The sequence below is a fragment of the Halichondria panicea genome, chromosome 13 (assembly GCF_963675165.1).
Source record: "Halichondria panicea chromosome 13, odHalPani1.1, whole genome shotgun sequence".
NCBI classification, from domain to species: domain Eukaryota; kingdom Metazoa; phylum Porifera; class Demospongiae; order Suberitida; family Halichondriidae; genus Halichondria; species Halichondria panicea.
The window spans coordinates 3,284,830-3,297,992 of NC_087389.1; the positions used below are offsets into that span (position 1 = coordinate 3,284,830).

At 43.0% G+C, this 13,163-nt stretch overlaps 3 protein-coding genes across 3 annotated transcripts in view; 1 reads left to right on the plus strand and 2 right to left on the minus strand.

Moving 5' to 3' along the window:
* Positions 1 to 13,163, plus strand: part of LOC135346659 (F-actin-capping protein subunit alpha-1-like) — a 149,716-nt gene that overhangs the window by 85,909 nt on the left and 50,644 nt on the right. The gene's annotated exons all lie outside the window — the stretch shown is intronic.
* Positions 9,620 to 10,852, minus strand: LOC135346650 (protein ALEX-like). The gene has a single exon (XM_064544344.1). The coding sequence runs from the start codon at positions 10,850 to 10,852 to the stop codon at positions 9,620 to 9,622; it is 1,233 nt and encodes a 410-aa protein (XP_064400414.1).
* LOC135346657 (uncharacterized) lies at positions 12,209 to 13,162 on the minus strand. Its single transcript, XM_064544355.1, has one exon. It carries the CDS (start codon positions 13,160 to 13,162, stop codon positions 12,209 to 12,211), a length of 954 nt encoding a protein of 317 aa, XP_064400425.1.

Here is a 13,163-nt window from a genome sequence, read left to right on the forward strand (position 1 = left end):
CCAGTATTATAAGGAACTATTATAAGGAACTGGTTGAAGTGGCTTGCCCCGGCCTGACTACTCATGTTGTGTTGCTGCAAGCTGATGAGTCATATCATACAGACAGTAGAATCTCTCTTAGCTCCAGACATCCAGTCTTGTGTTGCTAATAGTAGCTCACAAAACTATTTGAACTGCTTACAATCTCAAAGATAGCTTCAGCGGGATGCAAAAGGCTTGCAAAGGCTATTTCCAAAGGTTGATTTTCTCTTAAATCATGTATTGGAAAAAAATCGGTTTGGAATGAGGTAGAAATTCAATCTTGTTACGTAATGGTTCACGTGACAAGTACTTCTGCTCTAGACATTGCAAATGCAAGAACTCTGAAAACCGCTGTAGTACAGCGGTTTTCAGAGTTCTTGATTTGCAATGTCTAGAGCGGAAGTACACTCTCACGTGATATTCTTGCGACATTAATTGCCACGTGGTACCTCAGCAGCGCAGAAGCAACTGCCTATAAATCTGCCTCCTATAAATCAAGTTGCTCGAGGTAGCCTATCTCTACCAGTTCAAGGGACTTTACCAATAAGAACGTCTGCTGCTGCTAATTCAGTTAATGTGACGAACGTTGCTACATGTAGTAGTGCAATACCAGGGACAGTGAAGGTGATTAATCCTAAGACCACTCCAAGTGACACTCTGGTTTCTGGTCCTGAAGTTTTTCTAATTGCATGCGGGCGGGCGGCTTTTCTCATTCAATTTCACCTTATGAATCTCATTATTTTGCAAATGAATATCATTATCACACTATTTTGTACCACATGGACCATTCTGCGCATGCGTAGTAGAAATAATGAGATAGAAATCCAATTAATGAGATAGAAATCCAAGAATAAAATCTGATGCGGGCGGTGGACCAGAAACCAGAGTATCACTTGGAGTGGCCTAATAAAAAATGTCTTCGCCTAGCCATAAGGTTAAATTCCAATCTGTGACAGCTATTCAGATGCAAAGCGGCTAGACACAGGAATGATTCCAACTGCTGAGTCAGCAAGTATGTTTGAATCAAATGGGGCGCGGTCTCAGTTTGTGCTCTCCTAGCTAGCTTTCTTCAGTCCCTCATCATTAGCATCAGGGGCGTAGGGAGGGGGAGGGCTTTGGGGGCTGGAGCCCCCCCTTTCTCTGCAAAAACTACACTAAGAGCTCCACCTTCTCTGATGAGTCTTCAGCCTGGGAATTACTGGTATAGATTAGTGGCAGACAAACAGCATGTCCAAGAGCTAGCTATACTATACTAGTAACTTTGATTCTTTAGTGCAACAGAACTAAGCTAGCTAGCTACGGCTAGCTAGCTAGCTTTAGCAGTATTATTAATTGAAGCAAGGTGTGGCTATTTCTTGCACATGCGCAATGAGTCATTAATTAGGGGGTGTGGCTCCTGGTCACCGGAATTTTCGGCGCTCTGCGCCAAGTAGTTTCTGGCGCGAACAGCTCAGCCCCCCCTTCCTCAAATTCCTGCCTACGCCCCTGAGCATGCACTCAAGGGCTTAACAAAATGATTAATGAAAAGGTGAGAACACTTACATATATTATAGGAACAGATTTATGTTAGATGCACATTGTCTTTTCCAAGCTTGCTGTATCTATGTGAACACACGACCTACATGTGTAAAAGCCGGTAAGCAGTAAGAATTTAACTCCTCATCATTATGGCACCTAGGGGGCTGAGGACGTGGGGCTTGCCATTGATAGAGTGCATTAATTATCAAAAGCGGTAACACTTGCTTACCAATGGTACCAATCCAAGCAAATATCGCACATATCGCACATAATCATGTTTAGCTTAGTCGTCACTCTTGGGCATGCTGCACACTGCCATTTTGTTCTTTTGTCACTAACTGTAAATATGTATCCATATACTGTAAAACCTTTTTCTTTGAATAATACTGCCTTTTTCCTTTAGTACCTTTAGTAGTTCCCATGCATCTTTTGAGAAATATCTTTGAATAGTAGATATATCTTCGTCTACAATACTGTCACACGTTTCTTTTAAGTGCTAAAATATCATTGCTGCAGAGCTGCAATACATCTGAATAGGGATATAGTGGTACAGTATATACCAGGTTATTACTCATGCTTTTGCTCAATATAATTATCATCAATCATCCAGTATAATTATATTGACCTGATATTGCCATGCAGAGGAGGTTCGACATGCGTGCACAAATCACTACAAGTGCTAGTGTATTGGCCTGGATGTTAATCAATGTCATACGCATGTTGGACCTCCTATGAATATTACCCAGGCATGCATAATACCAAGAGTATATGATAGAGAGAGAGTATCGAACGTAGGCATACTGTACATCAGATGTATGCGCTGTATCTGTCACAACCTTGGAATTTGCACACTGACCAATCCAAGTGTGGGATCTATCAACCCATTCAAGTGTGGGTGATGTCACCAACTTTCTTGATAGATTACATCACCCACACTTGGATTGCTTGTGGTTCCAGGGCTTACCAAAACAGTTGGGCCATTCTTCTCTGAAAGAGTCCTCATGTGCTCTGTATGCTTATGCAAAACTGTAGAGAATAAAACTGTCGAAACTCACCGTTTTGTGTAGGAAGGGTGCTCCGTGTGTCATTGTATACATTGCTCACACCATTTTTGGTGTGCAAATATTTCATAACACTTGCAACATTTTGCAAGGATGTGGCAAGTGCAATAGGCACACCATTACAATTAGCCTGAACAATTTCATCACAGAGCTCGCACTGTGTCTTTTCAAGTTTTAATGATTCATCCTAATTATAATGTATAATGCTTTTGATCACAGTACAAAGCATGCATACCTCTTCTGTTGTTGATAGGCTACATAATGTAAGGCTTCTCCATCAACACATCTCTTAGAGATATTGGACGCACCTATATAGTTATAATAGTGTATTACAATGCGGGTGCTGTGTGTATTCGAATCACCTTTGCATCACTCAGCCTATACCAAGTAGCATTTCTTTTTACACATGTGTAGTAGTGACCAGAATGTGGACTGTCACCTTCATGTACAATGAACGCCATCAAGGTGTACTGTTTTCCAATGCGTAATGTACCCATTTCAGTTTCCACCATAACCAATTAAGTCAATAATTAATTACCGGATTTTGTGGTGAATAGCACATATTAAGGTTAAGGAGCTCTTGATATACAAATTTCGTGTTGTTCTTTGTGTAACCAGAAAGGTTTTGAGCAAATCTATAGGTATATGTAACATGAACAAACTCTCAATTAATATTATAATCATTATGTATACCTCCTCATATGCAGTACTAAAACCTGGGATGTCTCACCCAAACCACTCTGTTGACAAGCATCCCTTGAAGCACAACAGCTGTGAGCATTAAATATAAGTGCGTATCATAAATTTCAAAAAGCTTTTACATACCTATTACAGTAATATTGGTTGCGTCCATGTAACTGTGTTTTTTGAAAACTGAATTTGCTTAACAGCGTAATTATATAATATAGGATCAATAGGAGTCACCTACTTTCATTTCAACTTGAATGTTAGTGGAATTGGTAATGGTAGTTGATGCTTGCTTACATTCATTACATTGCACTGCATTGCATGTTGCAAGAGCATAATTATAATACGGACATTGTCTTACATACCTGATGACCACATTGTATTCATCATTGTATTATCAAGCATTGAAGGTGATGAGCTATATACAAAATGAAAACATGCACAAAAAGTTTTTAACATCAACACCCACTCTTTTCTTATTTTGAGGTCATAATTGATGTGGTCAAACATCCCCAGCAAAAACTCATGGGCATCTTCTTGCTGATTTGGTCTCCAGCGAATTAACAACCCTTTCATTCAGAAATTAGGTGAGAGGTATACGTACTTATGTCTAGAACGTTTATCTGATCTTACTTTTCATATTAGAATATACAGCTGATGGACACACGACAGAGTTTTGCTGACATTCGTTATAGAGACTTTTCAAAGCACACACCATACAAAACTGCCCAATTTCATGACAATGCTCTGATTGAGTAAAAGTGTACATTTATTTTAGTGTGCAATGACTGGGTGAGATGTTTGCAATTTCTTTTATTTTCTCACCATCATTTGGATCACTAATTATTTTCCATAAACCAGGGGTATATATAGAATACACTCTGTATCACAGAGTTTGCGAAACAGGTGTTTCCCATGTTCTGCAGCCCTCCTATAGAGCTGGAAGCCATGATTAGTGATCTTTTTACCACCATGTGGTTCAGGACTACTAAATGAGGGAGGCCATAACCTCAAAAAGGGCTGAATCAGCAGTTGGAATCATTCCTGCCCTTCCTCTTAAGATAAAGCTTATTGAAGAATTCGGGTGCCAAACCAACTGGTGGATTTCTGGCAGCCAGCAGTCCAAAACTTGGGTTGTAACTAATGATGTACAAGAAGTACCCCACTGGTGGAACTGTATCGCTTTGGTGTGATGGAAGGTCTACAGTTACATCTAAACGGGGAAGCACATATCGGCAAGGGAAAGAGGAAGAAGTGGAAAAAACATTTATAGAATTACGCGACCCTAGGCTGCGTTTATGGATAACCACAGGGATTCACAACGGCATTTCAAGGAAGTACCCTAAGCGTGCTCGTAGAGAGAGCTTGTCCTTTGCTGATTATAAAAGGCCGAAACGAAAACCAATCTCCAGCTTCAACTTCGGATGGAATTCTTAGTACAGAGGAACTAATTCTAATTATTGGATCTATTCGGAAACTGTATGTTACTGTTTGTTATTATATTTATGGCAAACTGTGAAAAATTAATGTGTTTACAAAGTCAATTGATGTTGTATATACCTGGATGTTCAATCCAGCCACGACAATCTTCTGGGCTAGTAAGTATGAGTGTTTCTACATCACTACTACTGTCAAGCTGGCTTTTACGGCCAGACTTCACCTTCTTGGTCAGGAGTGAACAGAACAACAGAATCCCGTACAAAGTCATAAAACGTGTCACCATTACTGGTACCTTTGACAGTTTTGACGTCTTGAAGGGAAATGCAGCCAATATCCTCTCTCAAGAACCATCAGCAAAGAATGGTTCACTGCTGGTCGTCCTCGCAAACTGTATCCATATTTTCTCATTGTGTTACGTCTATCGGCCCCAGTCTCATCAACAAATACAACTGATACACAAATACAACTGATACATGATACATCATATTTGTACTGCTCTCTTAAGAATGCGGAGTCTTTGACGAGTGAAACCACTTTGGTAAATAAATTTACAGAGCTCACCAAGAGCAACTCTTCAATCTTTTTCTGCAGAAAAATGCCTGGACTTTGAATCACAGAATTCAATATGAGTAGCTGGCAAGGCTTTCTTGATGCTCTGTCTTTGGGATAGGTGCGCTTTGTTACTGAACCAGTAGCATGAAACAGAACCATTGTTCGGGAAACAGTTGATGTAGCAACTTCTCTGTTTAAAAGGCCCAAAGCTTCCCTTTGCCACACCATCCTCCATCTCAGATCCTCACTGTATGCACTTATTCTGTTACTTGACTCAGGTATATTAAGGACTGGGACCTTCAATTATTGCTGAATCAGCTAAAACGCAGCCACGCCCACGATTTTTAATATGTTTTGTGTGTAAAAATTCTGGATAGCTACTTGTCTTTTTTAGTTCTAAAAAGGGTGTTCTAAACCTTCCTTTTAGCTCTTAATTCTTAGTGTAGTAGGTAGTTCAAAGGCTTAAGCAGACATATCTGCTGGGAGGGAGCCACTTCTTTGGCCAAAGGTGAAAAACTTAGTCTTACAGCTGACAATAAGTGACATTTATATTTTTATAGGCTAATAACTTACTCTAAATAGAACATGATGCTCCCTCCCAGCGGAAATGTCTGCTTAAGCCTTTAAACTACCTACTACTATGGCGCTATATTAGTGCCATAATTCAAGGGGGGTATACTTTTTTGCATTAGGGGGTATACTTTTTCATTAGGGGGTATACTTTTTTTCATTAGGGCATACTCTTTTCATTATAGGGGGTATACTTTTTCATTAGGGTATACTCTTTTCATTAGGGGGTACACTTCTTCATTAGGGTATACTCTTTTTCATTAGGGGGTACACTTTTTCATTAGGGTGTACTCTTTTCATAAGGGGGTACAATTTTTTTCATGAGAGCAGTATAGGAGAACATTATTCAGTATACTTTTCACTGGAGCCCTTTATTTTTATGGGCTCCTGATAACCATTTCCAGAAGACGTTTGACTTATTGATCGACCTTTGACCTGAACACAGAAGAAATTCAGAGGAGGCTGGAACCACTTGAAGGGTCACTAAATAGGATTTTCTTCAAACTTCTCTTTCAGACTACTTCAATTTAGTTACCCGAGGCCGTGCAGCGGGTATAGTAGTCGTTACCCGAGGCCATGCCGCGGCCAGCGGGTATAGTAGTCTGTTGGTTTGTTTGTCTGTTTGTTTGTTTGTCACGAGAATCTCTACTCACCATAGCGCTGTTTGCAGCCTTCACACAACAATATCTTGATTTAAATAGTGGCAGATTTTGATGTTAAAGTTTCTTTGTCTACCCGTTGGCAGCTGCTAACTACACGCGGCCTTTATTCGAGATACCCTATTTACATTGTGATTTTTCCACATGGGTTACTTACAGCTGAAGTGATCCTGTACCAGGAACAATGGAACAGGGTCACTAAGTAGAAAGCTAGAATTATCTACCTCTGCTGACTACGTATTTGCAGCTGAAGTGATCCTGTACCAGGAACAATAAAAGCTAAATTGTGACTGGTTGCTGGATCCTATATACTCCAGCCTGGCAGGACTCTAAGACTCCAGGCTTCTTTGCTGTGATCCCAGTCCACAGTGCATGTCTCATGTGACATGTACCACTCAATGTTGCCATGCCTCCAGTGTTTAGCTATTGAGTTGCTGTGCTGGCTACATGTAGCCTACATGCACTGCATTATCTTTATTATCATGTTATCATGTCACCAGCCGAGGGTTTGCACTTTCACTTTAGTGCTCTAGTTTGTCGTTTGTCACGAGAATCTCTACTCACCTGGATGCCATAGCGCTGCGTTTGCAGCATGGATAGCCTTCACACAACAGTATCTTGATTTAAATAGTGGCACATTTTGCTGTTAAAGTTTCTTTGTCGAATAAAAGCGAGCAAAAGCTACCGTTGGCAGCTGCTAACTACACGCGGCCTTTATTCGAGATACCCAATTTACATTGTGATTTTTCCACATGGGTTACTTACAGCTGAAGTGATCCTGTACCAGGAACAGTGGAACAGGGTCACTAAGTCTAAGAAGAAAGCTACCTCTGCTGACTACATATTTGAAGTGATCCTGTACCAGGAGCTAAAATTGTGACTGGTGGCTGGATCCTATATACTCCAGCCTAGCAGGACTCTCTACTAAGCCTAAGACTCCAGGCTTCTTTGCTGTGATCCCAGTCCACAGTGCATGTCTCATGTGACACTCAATGTTTCAGCATGCCATGCCTCCAGTAGCTATTGAGTTGCTGTGCTGGTCATACACTGCATTATCTTTATTATCATGTCACCAGCCGAGGGTTTGCACTTCAGTGCTCTGTTTGTCTGTTTGTTTGTTTGTTACGAGAATCTCTACTCACCTAGATGCCATAGCGCTGCGTTTGCAGCATAGATAGCCTTCACACAACAATATCTTGCTTTAAATAGTGGCAGATTTTGATGTTAAAGTTTCTTTGTCGATTAAAAGCGAGCAAAAGCTAAACTTTCCTGTTGGCAGCTGCTAACTACACGCGGCCTTTATTCGAGATACCCTATGTTACATCGTGATTTTTCCACATGGGTTACTTACAGCTGAAGTGAATGGAACAGGGTCACTAAAGTAGAAAGCTAGAATTGTCTACCTCTGCTGACTACGTATTTGCAGCTGAAGTGATCCTGTACCAAGAACAATAGAATAGAAAAATTGTGACTGGTTGCTGGATCCTATTGGATCCTATATACTCCAGCCTGGCAGGACTCTCTAAGCCTAAGCTTCTTTGCTGTGATCCCAGTCCACAGTGCATGTCATGTATATACCACTCAATGTTTCAGCATGCCATGCCTCCAGTGTTTAGCTATTGAGTTGCTGTGCTGGTCATACATGCTACATGCTATCTTTATTATCATGTCACCAGCCGAGGGTTTGCACTTTAATGCTCTAGTTTTAGTGTCTGTAAGTTTTAAAACGTTATTATACAGGGGGGGGGATCAATTTTTATTTTGCCAATTTTGTTCAAAACGATCAAAAGTCAGCGGCTTGTTCACAGAATTAAAGTGTGTTTATAACTGCATGGAACAAAGCATATTTTTCAGCTCTCAATGCAGTGAAGTAGTAGCAGCACCATGAAACGTTTGTCCGAAGTCCAGAAAGTTTGCGTACCTCTCCTGCTCTTACTGTACATGATCTATTAAAGTGTATCTGGTGACATCAAGAGCACAGTAACTACAAACTCTTTACTGGTGCACACACCCCTTTTGCTCATTACACGGCCCTTTTTAGCAGCTCGCCTCATCCAACGGAAGTGCTGGGCGTTGCCTATCCTATGGTCAAAGCCAGTTGTGCGTTTCCCTCGAGAACAAGCCGCTCACGATATTGAGGCTAGTACAAGAGCTGACTTTTTATCCTATCTCTACAAAATTGGCGAAATAAAATTGATCCCCCCCTGTATTAAAACTTACAGAAACTTACAGACACTAAAACTAGACTTGAAGTAGTCTGAAAGAGAAGTTTGAAGAAATCCTATTTAGTGACCTTAATTAATTAACTGACTAAGGTCAAGTGGTTCCAGCCTCCTCTGAATTTCTTGTGTTCAGGTCAAAGGTCGATCAATAAGTCAAATGCCTTCTGGAAATGGTCATCGATTTATCAGGAGCCCATAAATAAGGGCTCCAGTGAATTTTGAAAAGTATACTGAATAATGTTCTCTGTTCTCCTATACTGCTCTCATGAAAAAAAATTATACCCTAGAAAAAAATGTACCTCCTAATGAAAAGAGAGTACACCCTAATGAAAAAGTGTACCCCCTAATGAAAAGTGTACACCCTAATGAAAAAGTGTACCCCCTAATGAAAAGAGTATACCCTAATGAGAAAAAGTATACCCCCTAATAAAAAAGTATACGTATACCCCAATAAAAAAAAGTATACCCCCAAATGAAAACCCCTAATAAAAAAAAGTATACCCCCTAATGAAAAAGTATACCAAAAAAGTATACCCCCCCCTTGAATTATGGCACTAATATAGCGCCATATACTAGCTAAAAGGAAGGTTTAGAACACCAACGATAAGTAGCTATCCAGAATTTTTACACACAAAACATATTAAAAGTCGTGGGCGTGGCTGCGTTTTAGCTGATTCAGCAATAATTGAAGGTCCCAATCCTGAGTAGGCGCCGCCATCATTCAAATTTACCGCTCAAATTTACCGCGCTTAAATAATAAGGGATAACCCTATTTGATCAGTTGTTAGAACTCCAATGTTTATAGATATATGAAAGAAATCAATGATACGCACAACTGATTAAATATGGAAATGATCACCATTAAATATGTGATTAACTAGTTTGTAAGTCAATGTTCTCTATCTCCCCCTAAGACTTTAATGGGGGAAGACCACAAGGTTAAAGTCTGAGTCCAAAGCCGGTCAGGTGGTCGGCGTAAGCGGGTCGATCTTCTCAGAGGTGGTACGGAGGAGGAAGTGGGGACTGAATCAGGCACAAGGGGAGGGTTGGGAGGAAGGGAGGCAGGTGGCAGGGATGGGGCTGGTGATGGTGGCCCGTCAAGCGGTGTGAGTGGAACCTGGATTGGGAGAGGTAGTGGAGGTGTGGGTTGGAGGGCAGGAGGTAGGTGAGCCAGATCATCCAGTATAGATCTTGGTCGTGGGGAAGGGTGCGTAGGGGTATATTTGCGGAGGAATTTCCTGTTGCGGAGAGTGTGTCGTCCTGAGCCATCCACACGAACGAGATATTGGTGATACTGGTGTACCTCGATGACTGAGCCAGTGCGATCCCATTTGGTAGGATGTTGTCCAACCTGGTTTTGTATCCTTACAGTGTCACCGATGCGTAGAGGTTGAAGGGGTTTTGTGTGTTCGCTCCATTTTTCCTGGTGTGTCATGTGTCGGTGTCTTAATGCCACTTCTCTTTGGTGTAGCGTGTCCTTCCATGTGGGGTGAGGATGATATTTGCCAGGCAAGATTGGGATGAGGTCTCTAATCGGTCTGCCAAAGAGGCACATGGCTGGTGAGAGTTTTGTGGCAGGGTCTGGTGTATTCCTATATTGGAGGATGGCTTGCTGGAATGTGTCAATGTCAAGGTCACCGCTGCTGGCGACATTTCCAGTGATCAATCGCTTGATAGTCTTGACACCGATTTCTGCTCTACAGTTACTGTGGGGAAATGCTACGGAGCTGAGACGATGGTGGATTCCCCAGGTCCATAGGAATTGTTGAGTATTATGGGCGACAAATTCTGGCCCGCCATCTGATGAGAGCTCGTCTGGGATGCCGTAGGTCGCGAAGGTACGTCTGAGAGTGTTGATTAAACCGGTTGCACCATCCTTGGCTTTGTTCACTATAGGCCAATTAGAGTAGCGATCAACGATGACGAGGTAGTTGTGGCCTTGGTGGTTGAAGTAATCAGCACATATGCACTGAAATGGGTACTTCGAGAGAATTGGGGGGATGGGTGGTAGGGCTGCTTGGGATGGGGCCATCTTGTTACAATGTGAGCAATTTGCTCTGGTTGATTGTATGTCATTGGTGATACCGGGCCAAAAGATGGATGTTTCAGCTTTCGATATCATGGTAGATGTGCCCTGGTGAGCTGCGTGTAAGGCTGATAAGCATGACGGCCTCAGAGAAGGTGGCACAATAATTCGGTCTTTATAGAGGATAACCCCGTCAATGCAGTATAGATGCTTCCTGAATGGGTGATACTCTCGAATGGGTGATGGTAATAAGTGTTTGGAGTCGGGGATACCATCTTCGAGATGAGGAGGAGCATGCTGTCATCCGAAGAGGTGGCGGTTTGGACTTGATCCCAAGTGACGGTTTGTATGGAATGTAGTGATGAGATCAGAGGTTCCCTCAATTTGTCATCTTCTATGGTTGGATGGAGTTGGTCGATGGAGACACCAGAGATTAGTTGGGTAGGTATCTTCAGCGGTGGTGTGGAGGTGTCGCTTACGTCATTCTGGATGCAATGGATGTCGTCCGGGAGGATCAGTTTGCCTGGCTGGTGATCGCCGGTAGGGTACCTTGAGAGAGTGTCTGATACTTTGTTTTTGACGCCTGGGATGTGGACCATATGTTGAAGGAGTAACGCAAGGCCTTCTCTTTAAGGTTCCTTAAACGTGTGTTGGATATCTGGTCGAGGGATCTGTCACCAAAAATCTTGAGCAGTGGTCTATGATCTACTGCGATGGTCAAGGATTTGCAACCTAGGACGAAGTGGCGTGCTTTGTCGAGGGCATCTGCGACTGCTAAGGCTTCACCTTCCACAGGAGCATATCTGGATTCAGCAGGGTGGGTGAAGCGGCTGCCGACTATGGTGATTTTCCATCCATCTTTACAGCAGAAGAGAGCGTTAGCAGGGCAGTGGCAGTGCTTTTGGAATAGCCAATAGCCAATACCTTGCTTGGACCAATCTGTTGCGAGGCATGTGTGTTTGGTTTTATCGAAGATTCTGACACCGTGGTTGATTTCTTCTGTGATAGTGAGTTTTGATTTTTCGAATGCTTGCTGAAGCGAATCGTCCCAGTAGAATTGATTGCTTGGTTTGAGTAGTTCTCGAAAGGGCAACATGGCTTCCGCCATGCTGAATGTGTATGACACTTGGTTGACTAGGCCAAACCAGGACCGGACGTCGGTGAGGTTGGGAGTAGGGAAGTTGGTTATTGCACTAATGAATTTCTGGCATGGTTTCACAGTGTCAAGGGTAATCTCAAAGCCAGCGAATTCAACGTTGTTTTGAGCGAACGTGAACTTGTCAGGGTTGAGTGTTATCCCGTTGCGGCCACAGACGTCCAGCCAGTGAGCTGCTTGGAAGAAACTTTCTTCTATTGTGTCAGACCATAGGAGTGTATCATCAACGCACTTTGTTTTGTTGGGAATGGAGGACGTGATCTCATCATATCTTCTCGTATATCCATCTCCTGAGGCTATATAACCTTGGGGGGCAGTGCAGTATCTATAGCGGCCCCACGGGGTGATGAAGGTAGTGAAGTGTCGGTCATTGGGGTGGAGGGGTACGCTATGGTAACCATTCCAAGCATCGAAGACGGTTTTCCTTTTTCCATGGGGGACTGATCGTGCCTGATGGAAGGGGGACTGTGTGTGGTGTGTTTCCCTGGTGGCATATGTGTTGAGGGGCTGAAATCGATGGTTCTCCTCGGTTTTCCTGTCTTTTTGGCACAAATTACCATGCGATGGCACCATGTGACTGGTGCACCTATTGGTACCTGTTCCAGGACGCCAAGCCGCACGTCTCTGTCCAAACCAGCCTTGACTTCTTCTTGCCAGTGTAGCGGGACTGGTATGGGGGTGTGGTGGGCAGTGGGGGTGGCTTGTGGGTCTATCATGAGTCGCATCGGGGGGCCTTCCATAAGTGGGAGTGTTTGGTGCTCGCAAGTGTTGAAGGTGCTAGATTGGTAGGAATCAAGCAGGTACTGTTGGAGCTTCGCCCTGTTCTCTTCTGTGGCAGGGTACGGGAGCGTTGTGGGGACTGGTGGCGGTTGTGTCCTCTTCGGGCATTGACATTGGTATTCCTGTTGAGGGGTGTTTGTGGCGCCAATGGAGTCTCCTTGACTGGGTTCCGTTGTTTTATTGACCAATGGGAACTGACTTGGGATGATCCCTAGATCTGTACAAGCCTCTCTGCTGAGGAAGAGTTTATCGGTGTGCTTGGTGATGTAGACAATCTGCCTTGTGGATACTGCTTCACCCTTGCTGCTTGTTCCGGACAATCTGAGAATCGTGGCCCCCAGGATTGGTATATTACGGTCGTCTGCTGCGTGCATTTTGAGGGTAACAGGTAACAGGTCCACTGTGGATAGGCCAAGTTTTTTCACAATGTTCAATCCTGCTAGACAGCTTTGACACCCTGTGTCGGCCATG

Coding starts and splice junctions, on each gene's coding strand:
- LOC135346650 (XM_064544344.1), bottom strand. CDS start 10,852: ATGATATCGAAAGCTGAAACATCCATCTTTTGGCCCGGTATCACCAAT.
- LOC135346657 (XM_064544355.1), bottom strand. CDS start 13,162: ATGGCCGACACAGGGTGTCAAAGCTGTCTAGCAGGATTGAACATTGTG.